The sequence below is a fragment of the Drosophila obscura genome, unplaced genomic scaffold, assembly GCF_018151105.1.
Source record: "Drosophila obscura isolate BZ-5 IFL unplaced genomic scaffold, ASM1815110v1 contig_9, whole genome shotgun sequence".
In the NCBI taxonomy this organism is placed as follows: Eukaryota; Metazoa; Arthropoda; class Insecta; order Diptera; family Drosophilidae; genus Drosophila; species Drosophila obscura.
The window spans coordinates 2477957-2490727 of NW_024542883.1; the positions used below are offsets into that span (position 1 = coordinate 2477957).

Here is a 12771-nt window from a genome sequence, read left to right on the forward strand (position 1 = left end):
CGCGTCTTTCACCGTGCAGGTCTTTCCTGCTTCTGAGCGGATTTGGCCAGGCCTTTGGGCCGTTGCCTTCTCTCGCTTGGGATTGCTCCCTGTAGGCATTTGGGGAGTGCCTCTCTCGTTTTTGTTTTTGTTGTTGTTTGTATTATTGAATTTATCCATATAATTCCCACGAGCTGCAGAGAATGGGAACGGTCCACCCCGGCAGAGCTCTGCGTTACCCGGGTAAGGCATACTTAGAACAGGGTGCTGCCAAGTCCCGGAGCTCTCCGTTCACGACTGGGCTAGTTTTTATACCGGGCCCCCAGCCAGGCTGACTCTTGGCACGGGTCGAGTGACACCTTAGTCCGGCCCGGAGTGAGGTGAGTGTTGGGGCTGGGATGTGGGTAGGTGTTGTGTAGGGATGGGATTGTGTGAGCTACTTAATGAGAGGCGGCACCACAAGCGCATCGTCAGTGTTGCTACGTTGCGAACACCCGCTGGCTGTCCGGGACTGCTTATTTCGGTACTCTCCCTCAGAGCCAACTTAGTTGATACTCTTTAAGATGCCCGCTTGTTCGCAGCTGACCTACCCACTAGGGTAGGCCGTTCGCTATCCGCAACCTGCGACCCGTCCGGTGGCCTCAGCTAGGCCCCCTCTGAGCCACCTCAAAGCCCAATAGGATCATCGGACCTTTGGGGCATACTTTCTGCCAAAGTTTACATGCACGGAAGACAATTTACCACAGTACGAGAGTTGAAAGAGGCAATAGTAAAGGAGTGGGCGAAATTGGATATATCCTTACTCCAAAAATTGATCCTTTCAATGCCAGGACGCATTACAAAGGTTTTAAATAGCAAAGGAGGCCACCATACCATTCTAATTAAATTATAAGTTCACTTATTTCGTTCCGGAAAATATTAATTTAATTAATTAAAACTAAAATTAGCTGTTAGCTGGATGCAGACACATCACTTTTGGGCCACGACAGTGACCGCCGCTGGGGCCGCATCGCAGGTAAATCTCCACCACTGTAAAGCAGCATCCGCTGCCCTAATACTCCGCTTAGTCGCAAGCGGAGGGGTCATAGTCCTAATCCAAGAGCCTTGGGTGGTAGGAGGCAAGGTCTGTGGATTAGCGACGAAAGACTACAAGCTGATTGTAGCCCAAACTGAAGGTAAAATTAGAACCTGCATACTAGCAAGAAAGCACCTAAATATCTTTCTGCTGCACAATTTTAGCAATGGCGACAACACGGCGGCTAGCCTAGAGCTACAGGGGACACGCCGGAACCTGGTGTCGTCCTCATGAGGAAAGCGATCCTCCCAGTGACCTCGTTCGCAAGATAGCCAGCGACAGCGAAAGGTCGGATACAAGCCTAATAATAGGCTGCGATGCTAACGCTCACCACACCCAATGGTGGAGTTCGGATACAAATGTAAGGGGTGAGTGACTTTTCAGCTTCATCCTAAGCTCCAACCTAGTTATTGGTAATCGGGGTTATGACCCCACATTCATTATAAAAAACCGTCAAGAGGTTATTGACCTCAATCTATTGTCTCACAAACTGTCAGACATAATGAAGAGTTGGAGAGTCCTAGAGGACCACTCCTTCTCCGACCACAGGTACATCGAGACAGTCCTATCGCTCGAAAGCACCAAACCTACTAACTATATTAACCCCAGGAAAGCCAACTGGGATATATATAGTGAAAAAATGGAGGAATTACTCCCCCCCCCTTTAACAGAGACAAAAGCAGCAGCGAGGAAGCGCACTGGGAAAATTAGAAAAGTAAACTAACCCTATACAAAAAAGAAACTAGGAGAGCAAAAAGGGCCTCTTGGCAAACATTTTGCTTCGAAATTGAAGAAACGTCAGAAGCCGCAAGGCTACGCAAGATCCTGTCAAAACCATCCCCCTCGGTGGGATATCTCAAGAGAGTGGATGGTAAGTGGATAAAATCTAGTGAGGACTCCCTACATATTCTACTCGATACTCATTTTCCTGGGTGCACGAACATCGAGCCGGCAGACACCCCAAGTGAAGGCCCGGACAGCTTTAAATCCTTCAAATCGCCTGGCCCGGACCAAGTCATTCCGGCTCAGTTACAAAAAGCCGGGGACATTGCCATCAACTGGCTGCCAAGTATCTTTAGGAAGATACTGACAGTGGGAAAAATCCCCCGCGCTTTGCTTAAGGCTAAAATAGTCTTTATCCCCAAAGCAGGGAAACCCTCACACAAAACCCCACACATAGACCAATAAGTCTATCGTCCTTTTTTCTCAAAACCTTTGAGAGACTAGTCGGGCTGCAGCTGAGAACAACCATAAATCCTCAGTGGCTGTCAGGCGCACAACATGCCTACCGAAAAGGTAGGCTCTCGCGACTGTCAGAATGGACAAAGTCGCGTGGACTGGGAGTCAATCCCTCTAAAACGGAACTTGTATTGTTCACAACCAAATACAAAATCCCGTCCCTCAACCCCCCAATACTAAACGGATGTAGGCTCTCCTTCAGCGACAGTGCCAGTTACTTAGGGTTGGTAATTGACAAAAAACTTAGCTGGAACCTGAGCATCAAAGACAGAGTGAAGAAGGCTACGATAGCACTCTATACTTGCAAGAAAGCCATTGGGCTAAAATGGGGCATGAACCCAAAAATAGTCCAATGGATTTACCTGGCAATAGTCAGACCAATACTACTCTACGGAGTCGCAGTGTGGTGGCCTGCCCTATCGAAGGGGACCATCACTAAACAACTGGGCAAGGTGCAGCGCACTGCAGCCCTATGCATCAGTGGAGCTCTAAGCACAACACCAACGGATGCGCTAAATGCTATCCTATGCTTGCAGAGCCTTGACCTTGCAGGTAAGGAGCAGGCAGAAATGGCAGCAATCCGTCTTAGAGACTCTGACCAATGGGTGTCACATCACACCGGTCATGCGTCCATCCCAAATGGAAACAAAAACGGACTACTGCGTTCCGAGGGAGTATACAGATACCCATTTTGTAACAATCATCCCACACAGAACCAACTGGCTCGAGGGACCACCTGGCCCAGATGGAGCTATTCAAATCTTTACTGATGTCTCAAAGCTGGACAACAAAGTCGGAGGAGGAATCTACTCCGAACAGCTGAATATAAGACACTCTTTCAGGCTCCCAGATCACTGCAGTGTCTTCCAAGCGGAAGTCATAGCGATCAGGGAAGCCTTGAGCTGCCTTAAGGAACGTGCCCCTACGGCAACTCATATAAATATCTATAGTGATAGCCAAGCTGCGATCAAATCGCTGAATGCGATAACAACAAGCTCGGCTACCGTGGCAAACTGTCGCAAATCTCTCCATGAGATGGCTTATCAGTTTGTCATCAGCCTAATATGGGTCCCGGGCCACCAGGACATTGAAGGCAACTGTATAGCAGACGAGCTGGCCAGAGCTGGTACAACAATCCCCCTTCTCCATGATAAGGAGGATATTCGTATGCCAATGGACACCTGCAAGCTCAAAATAAAAGAACATTTTAAGCGACTAATAAATGACAGATGGCAAACAGTGCCACTATGTCGGATAACTCGGCAAACATGGCCTAACATTACTAGGAAGCGCACCGATGAGCTTTGCAAACTCAGTAGGAGCAGGTGCAGCTCAGTCACACGCTCCCTTACGGGACATTGGCTAATAGGCAGCCATGCAAACAGGCAGGGTGCCCCCTATAACGACTTCTGTCGGAGCTGTAAAGATGAGGACGAGGAGGAGACTGTGGATCATCTGTTCTGCTCCTGTCCGGCTCTAAGTAGAAGGAGACTTCAACACTTGGGCGCACCTTTCCTAATTGACATTTCGGACATGTCTACAATCAGTCCCAGACGGATAGCAGGCTTCATAAGGGCATCCGGATGGGACAATGGATAACATAGTGTCTCGATCTATGATCTATGCGGTATCACAATGGGCCGAAACCGGCCTAGGTGTGTCGGGTCTCTGACGATCCCGACAGCCGCCTCAACCTAACCTAACCTAACCTAAAAAAACAAAAACCAACATGGAGTCACAAGTAGACAGCGGCTCTGACTTCCTTCTTAACAGCCTGCGCTCTATTCGTTCCTCTTGTATTTTCTTCCTTCTGAGAAGATCCCTTGCTATTAATCAGGCGACTGGCATTTTTCAATCAAATTTTTTTAATTTAGAATGCAAGTAATTGACGTTTGCCAGACCAGTCACACACAATCGCAAAAAAAAAACTTTGTCAGGGTTGTCTACAACACTTTAATTGAGCGGGCTAAAAATTTAAATTTGGTTGTTCAGAAAATGCTCAAAGATTATGAGCGAAGAGTGGCAAAATGCAAAAGTTGTTTTGGGTAACTTTATACAAAACATTCCTTCTCAGATCCCTAATGAAAAACAATAAAATAAACAAAGACCAGTATTTCACAAAATTATTTTTGAAACACTACAACTCTGAGCTAGAATTGTCATTGTTGCGCGTGAACTCCGAAAAAAGTGTCCGAAATCTCTAGATATCCTGTTGCGCCTACGGGGTTTTCGGTTGATTTGACAAATCTCTCGAGTCAAAATCTCTAGAGATTTCTGTGGCACCCCTGTATGATTATTTTAAAATTTGTTTAATTCTTTATTGAATGAATGGTGGATTAAGTTGTAGGAGTCCAAAGACGATTCCGAAGATAGAAAGTCGAGTAATGATATACATACATATGTATATTTATTTGGAGCCTACAAGCTAAGGCCGCTCAAGAGCCGTGTGGATTGTGCTCTCAGAGCGCTCTCCGAGAATGGTTAAAATGGCTGTTAATGGAGGGCGGTAACAAAGAACGGTAACAGTCTGCTAGTCTGCGGTGTTTACAGGACTGTTGCTCACTTACATCTCTGAACATTCCTCCTCCCTTGGAGGACAGAAAATAATGAAATGGGATAGGCTTCGTGCTGATGGTAAGATATGGGCTCCGATCAGGGCATCGGCGAAAAATGTAGGATCCGTCAATTGAAGGCTCGGCAAGTCTCTTAATAAACTTTGCGATATCGAATAAGATTGAATATTCTCTGCCGATTTCGAAATAACGTAGGCTGTGGCGTTTAATTGTAACACCGGCTTATTCAAGCAGCGGATGGAAAAACCTGGTTGGTCACCCTGTATTGATACACATATTTATGTTTTTTTGTCTCCTTTTTATACCCGTGCTCGAAGTGTTAAGGGGTTTCTTAGATTTCGCTCCACACCCTTCCGCCTCCACGTTCCTTTCGTTACTTTTCTTTTCATTCCATCTGACTGTGAGCAGAATATTTTGTTAGTCACAAATAAACCTTGAAAATGAACGAACGCAACGGCTACCTTTCTTCAAAACGAATATAACTTATACGGCGTTATCCAACAGATCCATATTCTCATACCGGTCACGCAGGGTGTTCCATGCTGATTCGATTCATTGATGGGTGGGCACTTACCAACTTTGACCTTTGGATCACCACGTGTTTTCGTTTTGAGATGGTAAAACTTCTCCACTGGAGACCACCTAGATTATGTATATAGCGGTAAAAAATCGCTGTGAAAACTTCCATATCGCCTGGTGGATATCTACAGCCGCACTGGGAGTTTGGCTTTGTGGAAGGACGGGCTACTGAGATTTAGAGCTGGTCAATTATCCCAGAACCGCACTGTTCAAATACCGCAAATCACAGATCGGAATTTACTTAAAGGTCCGCTTTAGCCTTCACAGAGAGTTAGGTAGAATGCGGGGACTTGGAATTTTTATTCGCTCTTCGAAATGCAAAAGTCTGCCTGTGGCCGCTACGAGTTAAACCATCGCGGCACTGCCGGCCGGTTTTGATAAAACTACTCGACAAAACTGAACTTTTTTCCGCTTTTAATAAATAAAATTGTTCATAGAATGACAACAGTACTATGTTCATAAAAAATATACCGCACCTTTTATTATATCACAAAACAATGATTTTTTACTTGGTATGTAATTCCAGTTTTGGTACATGTAAATTTCAATAATTTCAAAACAAGCATTGCTTGGTTGTCCAGCAACGTTGCAAGCGGTAAAATGTGATTTTCGAAGGTTACGTCATCCAATTTTAAACCTTACCTTCGTTTTCCGAAAACTCGTTGCAAAAGTCGGATATCGCGTTGTTTAATTTGGGAAAACTTTTGTAACACTTCAATTTGGAATTAATCAAGCTATTCAATAACAAAATTTTATAATTAAAAAAAAAAATTAAGATTTATAATCTTTTTTCAAAGTTGGATAATTTTTCTGTTTTTGGAAAAGTGAAGAAAACCGTGCTCAAAATGGCAAAGGTTATAGCCTATTCACACAGGCCACCATCCATTTCTGGAATGGCCCGTAAGGTTTTTCCGTTCCAAAAATGTCCTAGTTATTGTTTTTATAAAAACAACAACAAAACATCTGATACGTCAGAATTGTTTCAGGCACAAAAAATCGGTTTGTGGACTATCCTCTGGAAATTATTTTATGAATGCTCTGCAAAACTCATGCAGTATATTGCACACGCTGTTGGCTGACAGCCTTCCGACTGTTCTGTACTCAGAATAAGAGCCCAAAGTATACAATGCTATGGCTATACAAAAATTTTCTTAAAAACGCCTCGTTGTTTTCGGGTACATCTTTCTCCTAAAATGTCCCAAACCGCTTCTCAAACAACATAGAATATATAATTGCATTTAAAACATTGATTGAATTTAGTAGAAGCAGTCACAAATGCCCACGCTTCAGTTTTTTTAAAACATAGATCCATTCCGATAAATTCTCGTCAATGTTGACCACATTATTATCATCATCCACGTCAAGCAAAATAATTAGTGATATGAAAGGTTTGCGTTCTGGTTTATGAATGATTCTTTATTGAAAACTAACTTATATTTATATGAAATAGTGAAGAGGCGTTACATCCATGCAGGTGACTCACCGCTAGGGTCTGCAATATGACGCGTCGGATTTCGGTCGGTGGCGGTAGCTGTTAGCTGGATGCAGACGCATCACTTTTGGGCCATGATAGTGACCGCCGCTGCGGCCGCATCATATTGCAATCCATCTTTAGGGTGGTTCTTAAACACACTGCATGAATATACTACATCTGCCTTTTTTATAAGAATAACGTAATGTACATTGGGTTATTCTAAGGTGTATATAATTTATCAATTGTGTGTTCTTTATAATGCATTTATGCGCTTATGTCTACTTATAATAGTACGTATATTTTGTTTCAAGTATAACGTATAAAGTTTGTATAAAGTGTGTTTGTTATTTTGATTTATTCCATTTCATTTTTTCATGGCCATGAAATGGTGAAAACGAACCAAGTTTTTATATTGTTTTACTTTTATATAGTTTTAATCTATTTTTTTTTACTGTTTTACTTTTATTTCTATCTTTTAATATGTAGTTATTCCTCTCATCTATTCCTATGATCTTATATGGTCCCTTTTATTGGTTATATAGTTTATGTCCCGTATCATTTTTAACTAATACTAAATCGCCTATATTTATTTGTATGCTATTTAGATACCTGTCATAATATATTTTGTATCTAGTTTTTGCATTTTCTAATAATAATTTGGATCTACTATTAGCTATCTGTAATCTGTATTTTACTTCTTTATCGTATGATTCATGGTTGTATACTGGACTGAACTTAGTTTCTTCTAAAAACTCATAAAATTGTGGTTTTTTTTACCAAACACCAGTTAAAATGGGCAATACGCATGTACTGTGGATGGTGTAGCATTGTAGCAATATGTAAAGTACTTTAGCCATTCGTCACAATCATTCTTTTCACTCGAGATGTACGAGCGAACATTCTCGTTGAATGTTCGGTGAGTGCGTTCTACTGCGCCGAGTGTCTGATGGTGATGGGCTGTCGATGTTTTATGGTCAATTTTTAATAACTTGCATGATTCAAAAAAATGCTGTTTTTATATTCTGTACCCATATCCGTTATGAACGTCCTCATAGGGTAAGTTATGCTATTTTGCTGCTGCTGCTTCAACATTCCGGCCCCGTTGAAGGCCTCCGGCGCTTCAACCATCCATTGGCAATTTGGCCAGTTTTTGGACTGCTCGTTTAATAACGCCTGCGGAAGATAGCACCTCTGCCACGCGCACTCTCCCATCTTCTCCTGCCGTCGTTGCCACCACTCGCCCTGTGGTCCACTTCTGAGGCGGTGTGTTGTCCTCGTGGACGAGCACTAGGCATCCTGCCTCGAGGTTCGGTCCTTCGGTAGACCATTGCTGCCGCTGCTGCAGGCTGGCCAGGTAGTCCTTGGACCAGCCCTGCCAAAACTGCTGTTTGAGCGCGGACAGCATGCGCCACCGCTTCAAATACTCGAAGCCGCCCTTGCTGCATTTGGCGTCTTGCTCGGATTCGGACGGCAGCGAAAGAAGCGGCTGCCCGATGAGCAGGTGCCCTGGCGTCAAGGCTTCTCCATCGCTGGGGTCGTTGCCTGGCGAAGCGATTGGCCGGGAGTTGAGGATGGCCTCTACCTCGACCAGGTGGGTGCTGAGCTCGTCCGTGGTGAGCTTGGCGTTGCCAACTCCACGTATCAGCCGCTGTTTGGCTGCCTTGACTGCCGCCTCCCAAAGCCCTCCGAAGTGCGGTGCTCTCGGTAGTATGAAACACCACTCGACGCCGTGCTGTGCTGCGTACGTCCTGAGCCGATCCTGATCCCTCTGAAATGCTGCGTGAAGCTCTTCCATCACTCGGCTCGCGCCCACGAAGTTGGTGGCGTTGTCGCTGTAGATCCTCTCCGGAAGGCCTCTCCTCCCGACGAATCTTTTGAAAACACACAAAAAACTATCAGTTGATAGGTCGACTACTAATTCGAGGTGAACAGCCTTTGAAGCGAAACACACGAACACGGCTACATAGGTCTTAATGGGGGGCCTGCCTCGAATTTTGAGGGACACCTGAAACGGACCGCAGAAATCTACCCCACAAATCAGAAAGGGGCGAGCTCTTCGCACTCGGTCAGCTGGCAGGTTTCCCATGATCTGTCCCATAAGGATGGGCTTGTATCGGAAACAGTGCACACAATTCCTCACGATTCTTGTGCATGCTTCTCGGGCGTTCAATAGCCAAATCTGCTGCCTTAGAAGGGAAACCATTACTTTTGCACCTGCATGATAATGAGCACGATGCAAATGGCGTAGAAACAGTGTCACGAAGTGCGACTTTTGCGACAGCAGTAGAGGAAACTTCGCATCGTATGGAATTTCTGCGTGCAGCAATCTTCCCCCAACACGAATCAGTCGGAAGGTGACTCAGCCGAGTTCGCTCGTGTGTATGAACGGGCTGAGTCGTTGAAGATGTGAAGACAAAATTTCCGACCTATCCAGTTTGAGGAATTCTGATCCAAGCTCACATCTTTGGACTACCAGCCTAAGAAATGAGACCTTCAGCTCCTTAGCTGATACAACCACATCTCGACTGCGATTGCCACCTTGAATGAACCGATTCACATACGCCATGATCCGAAGCAACTTCTGAAACAAAGAGCATCTTCCTATCAGCTCGATGACCTCATTAGTCTGACCCTTTGCCACAGAATGTGCTGCCACATTTTTCTTGTCTTCTGACTTTTCCATTTCTGGCGACAACTCAACCTGATGAAGAAGCGGCCAATTCTCAGGACCACTAAGAAGAAAATGCGGCCCATTAGTCCACAATGAGCACATTACACCATCTACATCTGTTCCACGGGACACTAAGTCTGCTGGGTTTTGATCGGTGGGAACGTGACGCCAAATCACACCACTGGACAACTCCTGGATTTCAGCAACCCTATTGGCCACAAACGTTGCTAGGGTGGCTGGTTCCCTTTCCAGCCAATACAAGGTGACCTGGGAGTCCGACCAAAAGTTCACGCTTTAAATTACAAACTTGTCTAGCAGCAGTCGAACTTGAGACCATAGCGTGGATAGTAGAAGCGCTGCACACAATTCTAGTCGTGGAATTGATTTCGTTTTAAGAGGCGATACTCGGGACTTTGCTGTAAGAAGTCTGGATAAAACATTTTTATCGTCCTTGGTACGAACGTATATACAACATCTGTACGCATCACCTGATGCGTCAGCAAATCCGTGTATTTGGATAGTGGAATTATTGGCAAGACCGATAAAGCGAGGTATAGAGATTTTGTCCAAGTCTAATAAATTCTGCTTGAACCTGTTCCAACTCGTATGCAGACTCATGGGAACTGACTCGTCCCAATCCAACTTTTGCCTCCTCAGATGCTGCAGCAAGATCTTTGCCCTGGTAATTAAGGGACATAGTAACCCAAATGGGTCGAACAATCGCGAAGCAACTGACAATATGTTGCGCTTCGTAGGGGGTAATGAATCAAAGGAGTCGTCCAGCTGATAGTGAAACAAATCAGTTTGCGGATTCCAACGAATTCCGAGTGTTTTAATGGAAGCGGAAGGGTCAAACTGAAGAGACTTTTCCTGGCCACTATCGGACAGCAGATGGGGATGATTTGACGCCCATTTGGCCAACATGAAACCCCCCGCTTCCAGGACCTCACTCACTTCCTGCCGAATTATTCCCAGCTCTTCCAGACTATTTGGTCCTGTCAGCATATCATCAACGTAAAAGTCATTTGCTATGACTTGCGAGGCCACAGGATGGGACTTAGCATAGACTTTTGCTAGCTCAACGAGACAGCGGATGGCCAGAAATGGAGCTGAAGCTGTCCCATACGTGACCGTATTCAGGCGATAAGTTTGCACGTCAATATTTTCTTTCTCCCTCCAAAGAATCAATTGGAAATTTCGATCTTCTTCAGCAACCTGCACTTGCCTATACATCTTGGAGATATCCGCTGTAAGGGCAAAACGGTTTAATCGAAACCGTGCAAGAGTTGCAAAAAGCTCCCTCTGAATAGTGGCTCTCACCATCAAAGTCTCGTTTAAAGAGATTGAAGTTGAAGTTTTACTCGATGCATCAAACACTACGCGGAGCTTGGTGGTGCTACTATCAGGTCTCAGGACACATTGATGCGGAATATAGTAATGGTGTCCTGGAGGAGTGCCTGGAAGCAATGACATGTGACCAAGGTTGAGATACTCTTTTATAAACTCCATATACATGTCATGCAGGTACTGATCACTCGCGATTCTGCGTTCCAGGGATAGAAAGCGGCGTTTTGCCGTCTCAAAAGGGGAACCCAAAACCTTGGGATTCATTTTAAACGGCAACTTTACTTCGAACCGACCCGACTCAAGCCTGCGTGATGTCTGCTTGAAGTTGCGTTCACAAGACAACTGTTCAGCTGTATGTACAGCCTTCGACTTCTCTGGGACATGTTCCAATTCCCAAAAGCGCTCCACCAGAGAGTCGAGAGAACACGTATCGCTACCAACAGCGTTATTGCATACAACATCCTGTTTTGATGCAGTATATTTTCCCGAAACAATCCAGCCCAACAACGTTTTCTGGATTGATGGATGTTCGGAACTTGGCTTTATTTGGCCCACACATATCAATTCGAAGAAGGTTTCTGCCCCTAGCAGTAAGTCGACCTTAGCAGGCTTGAAAAAATGTGGGTCTGCCAGCTCAAGGTTTGCTGGAATATTCCAATGGGCGAAATTTACGACATGGTCGGGTTGGTATGTGGAGATTGAACGTAATACCCAAAAATCGGTTGAAAAATGATGAGCGTTGACACGAGATTGGACGGACGTGTGAACCTTGTTCTTTACGACGGACGAACTTTTTCCAACAGTTGTGATACTAATGCATGACTCGTCACGGTGCAGTCTTAGGCGCTGTGCGAGATCCTCGGAAATAAAATTTATCTGGGAGCCGGAATCCAGCAGCGCCCTAGCATATTGGAACTGTCCGAACCGATCTTTCACCTTTACTACTGCCGTCGCGAGAATCACTTGGTCAGTACTCGCCACATGACTTGAGTATGCTGTTGGGTTTTCAGAAACTGAGGGCTGTTCTACAGGAGCCGAACCAGACGTACTTTGCTGTGACTCTACCCCGTATCGGTGAAGCAGCGTATTATGGGACTTGGAGCACACATTTTGCTGTCTTGCACTTCGTAACTGTATGACCTGGCTTCAAACAATTTATACACAAGCGAAGTTGCTTGGTGATATCAAAACGTTGAAGAACAGGAAGAGCACTGAACGCTTGACAACTGCTTATGATATGATTGCTCGCTGAAAAATAGCTACACTTCGACTCGGAGCGCCGATCTGACTTTGCACAGGAAAAGGAAGACTTCGTGTGTCCTTTGCCTATCTCTGATTTGCCTTTTCCCTTACTCCTTGTTAACTCTTCAGCTGACAGATGCTGATAGCGCCGATTCAACTGGGATGCGCAATCGGACCACGACGGCAATTTGTCGTAATCCAATTGCTCTTCGAAGCGTGATTTTGTAGTATGATCTACTTTGGACATTGCTATGTGAATCAGCATTGCACTATTTATGTCCTTCTCACTTCCTAACGACTGCAGAGAGGAGTAGAGGGCAGATACCGTGTCAATGAGGGATCTCAGGCATGAAGCAGAGGGTCTTGTTATTTGGGGAATGTCGAACAACTGCGAGATGGTGTCGAAAAAGATTAAACACTTGTTATCGTAAACATTCTTTAAGCTCTCCAGAGCCTTTTCATAATTGCTCTCAGAGATTTGGAACGCCTTCACTGTGCCCAATGCAGCATCAGTGAGACAAGCCAGCAAGTGTTTAAACTTTTCTACGTTCGTTAATGATGGGTCGCTATGCACCAAACTCTCAAACAGGCT

The 12771-nt window shown here is 45.0% G+C and overlaps 1 protein-coding gene and 1 pseudogene across 1 annotated transcript; one reads left to right on the forward strand and one right to left on the reverse strand.

The window, feature by feature from the left end:
* The first annotated feature begins 937 nt into the window (after positions 1-937).
* Positions 938-2354, forward strand: LOC121405363 (annotated as a pseudogene).
* A 5685-nt stretch (positions 2355-8039) lies between these two features.
* Positions 8040-8714, reverse strand: LOC121405364. The gene has a single exon (XM_041596031.1). It carries the CDS (start codon positions 8712-8714, stop codon positions 8040-8042), a length of 675 nt encoding a protein of 224 aa, XP_041451965.1.
* Between the last annotated feature and the right edge of the window lie 4057 nt (positions 8715-12771).

What these genes read in the sequence shown, in the direction of transcription:
- LOC121405364 (XM_041596031.1), bottom strand. Translation starts at nt 8,714, where the DNA reads ATGGAAGAGCTTCACGCAGCATTTCAGAGGGATCAGGATCGGCTCAGG.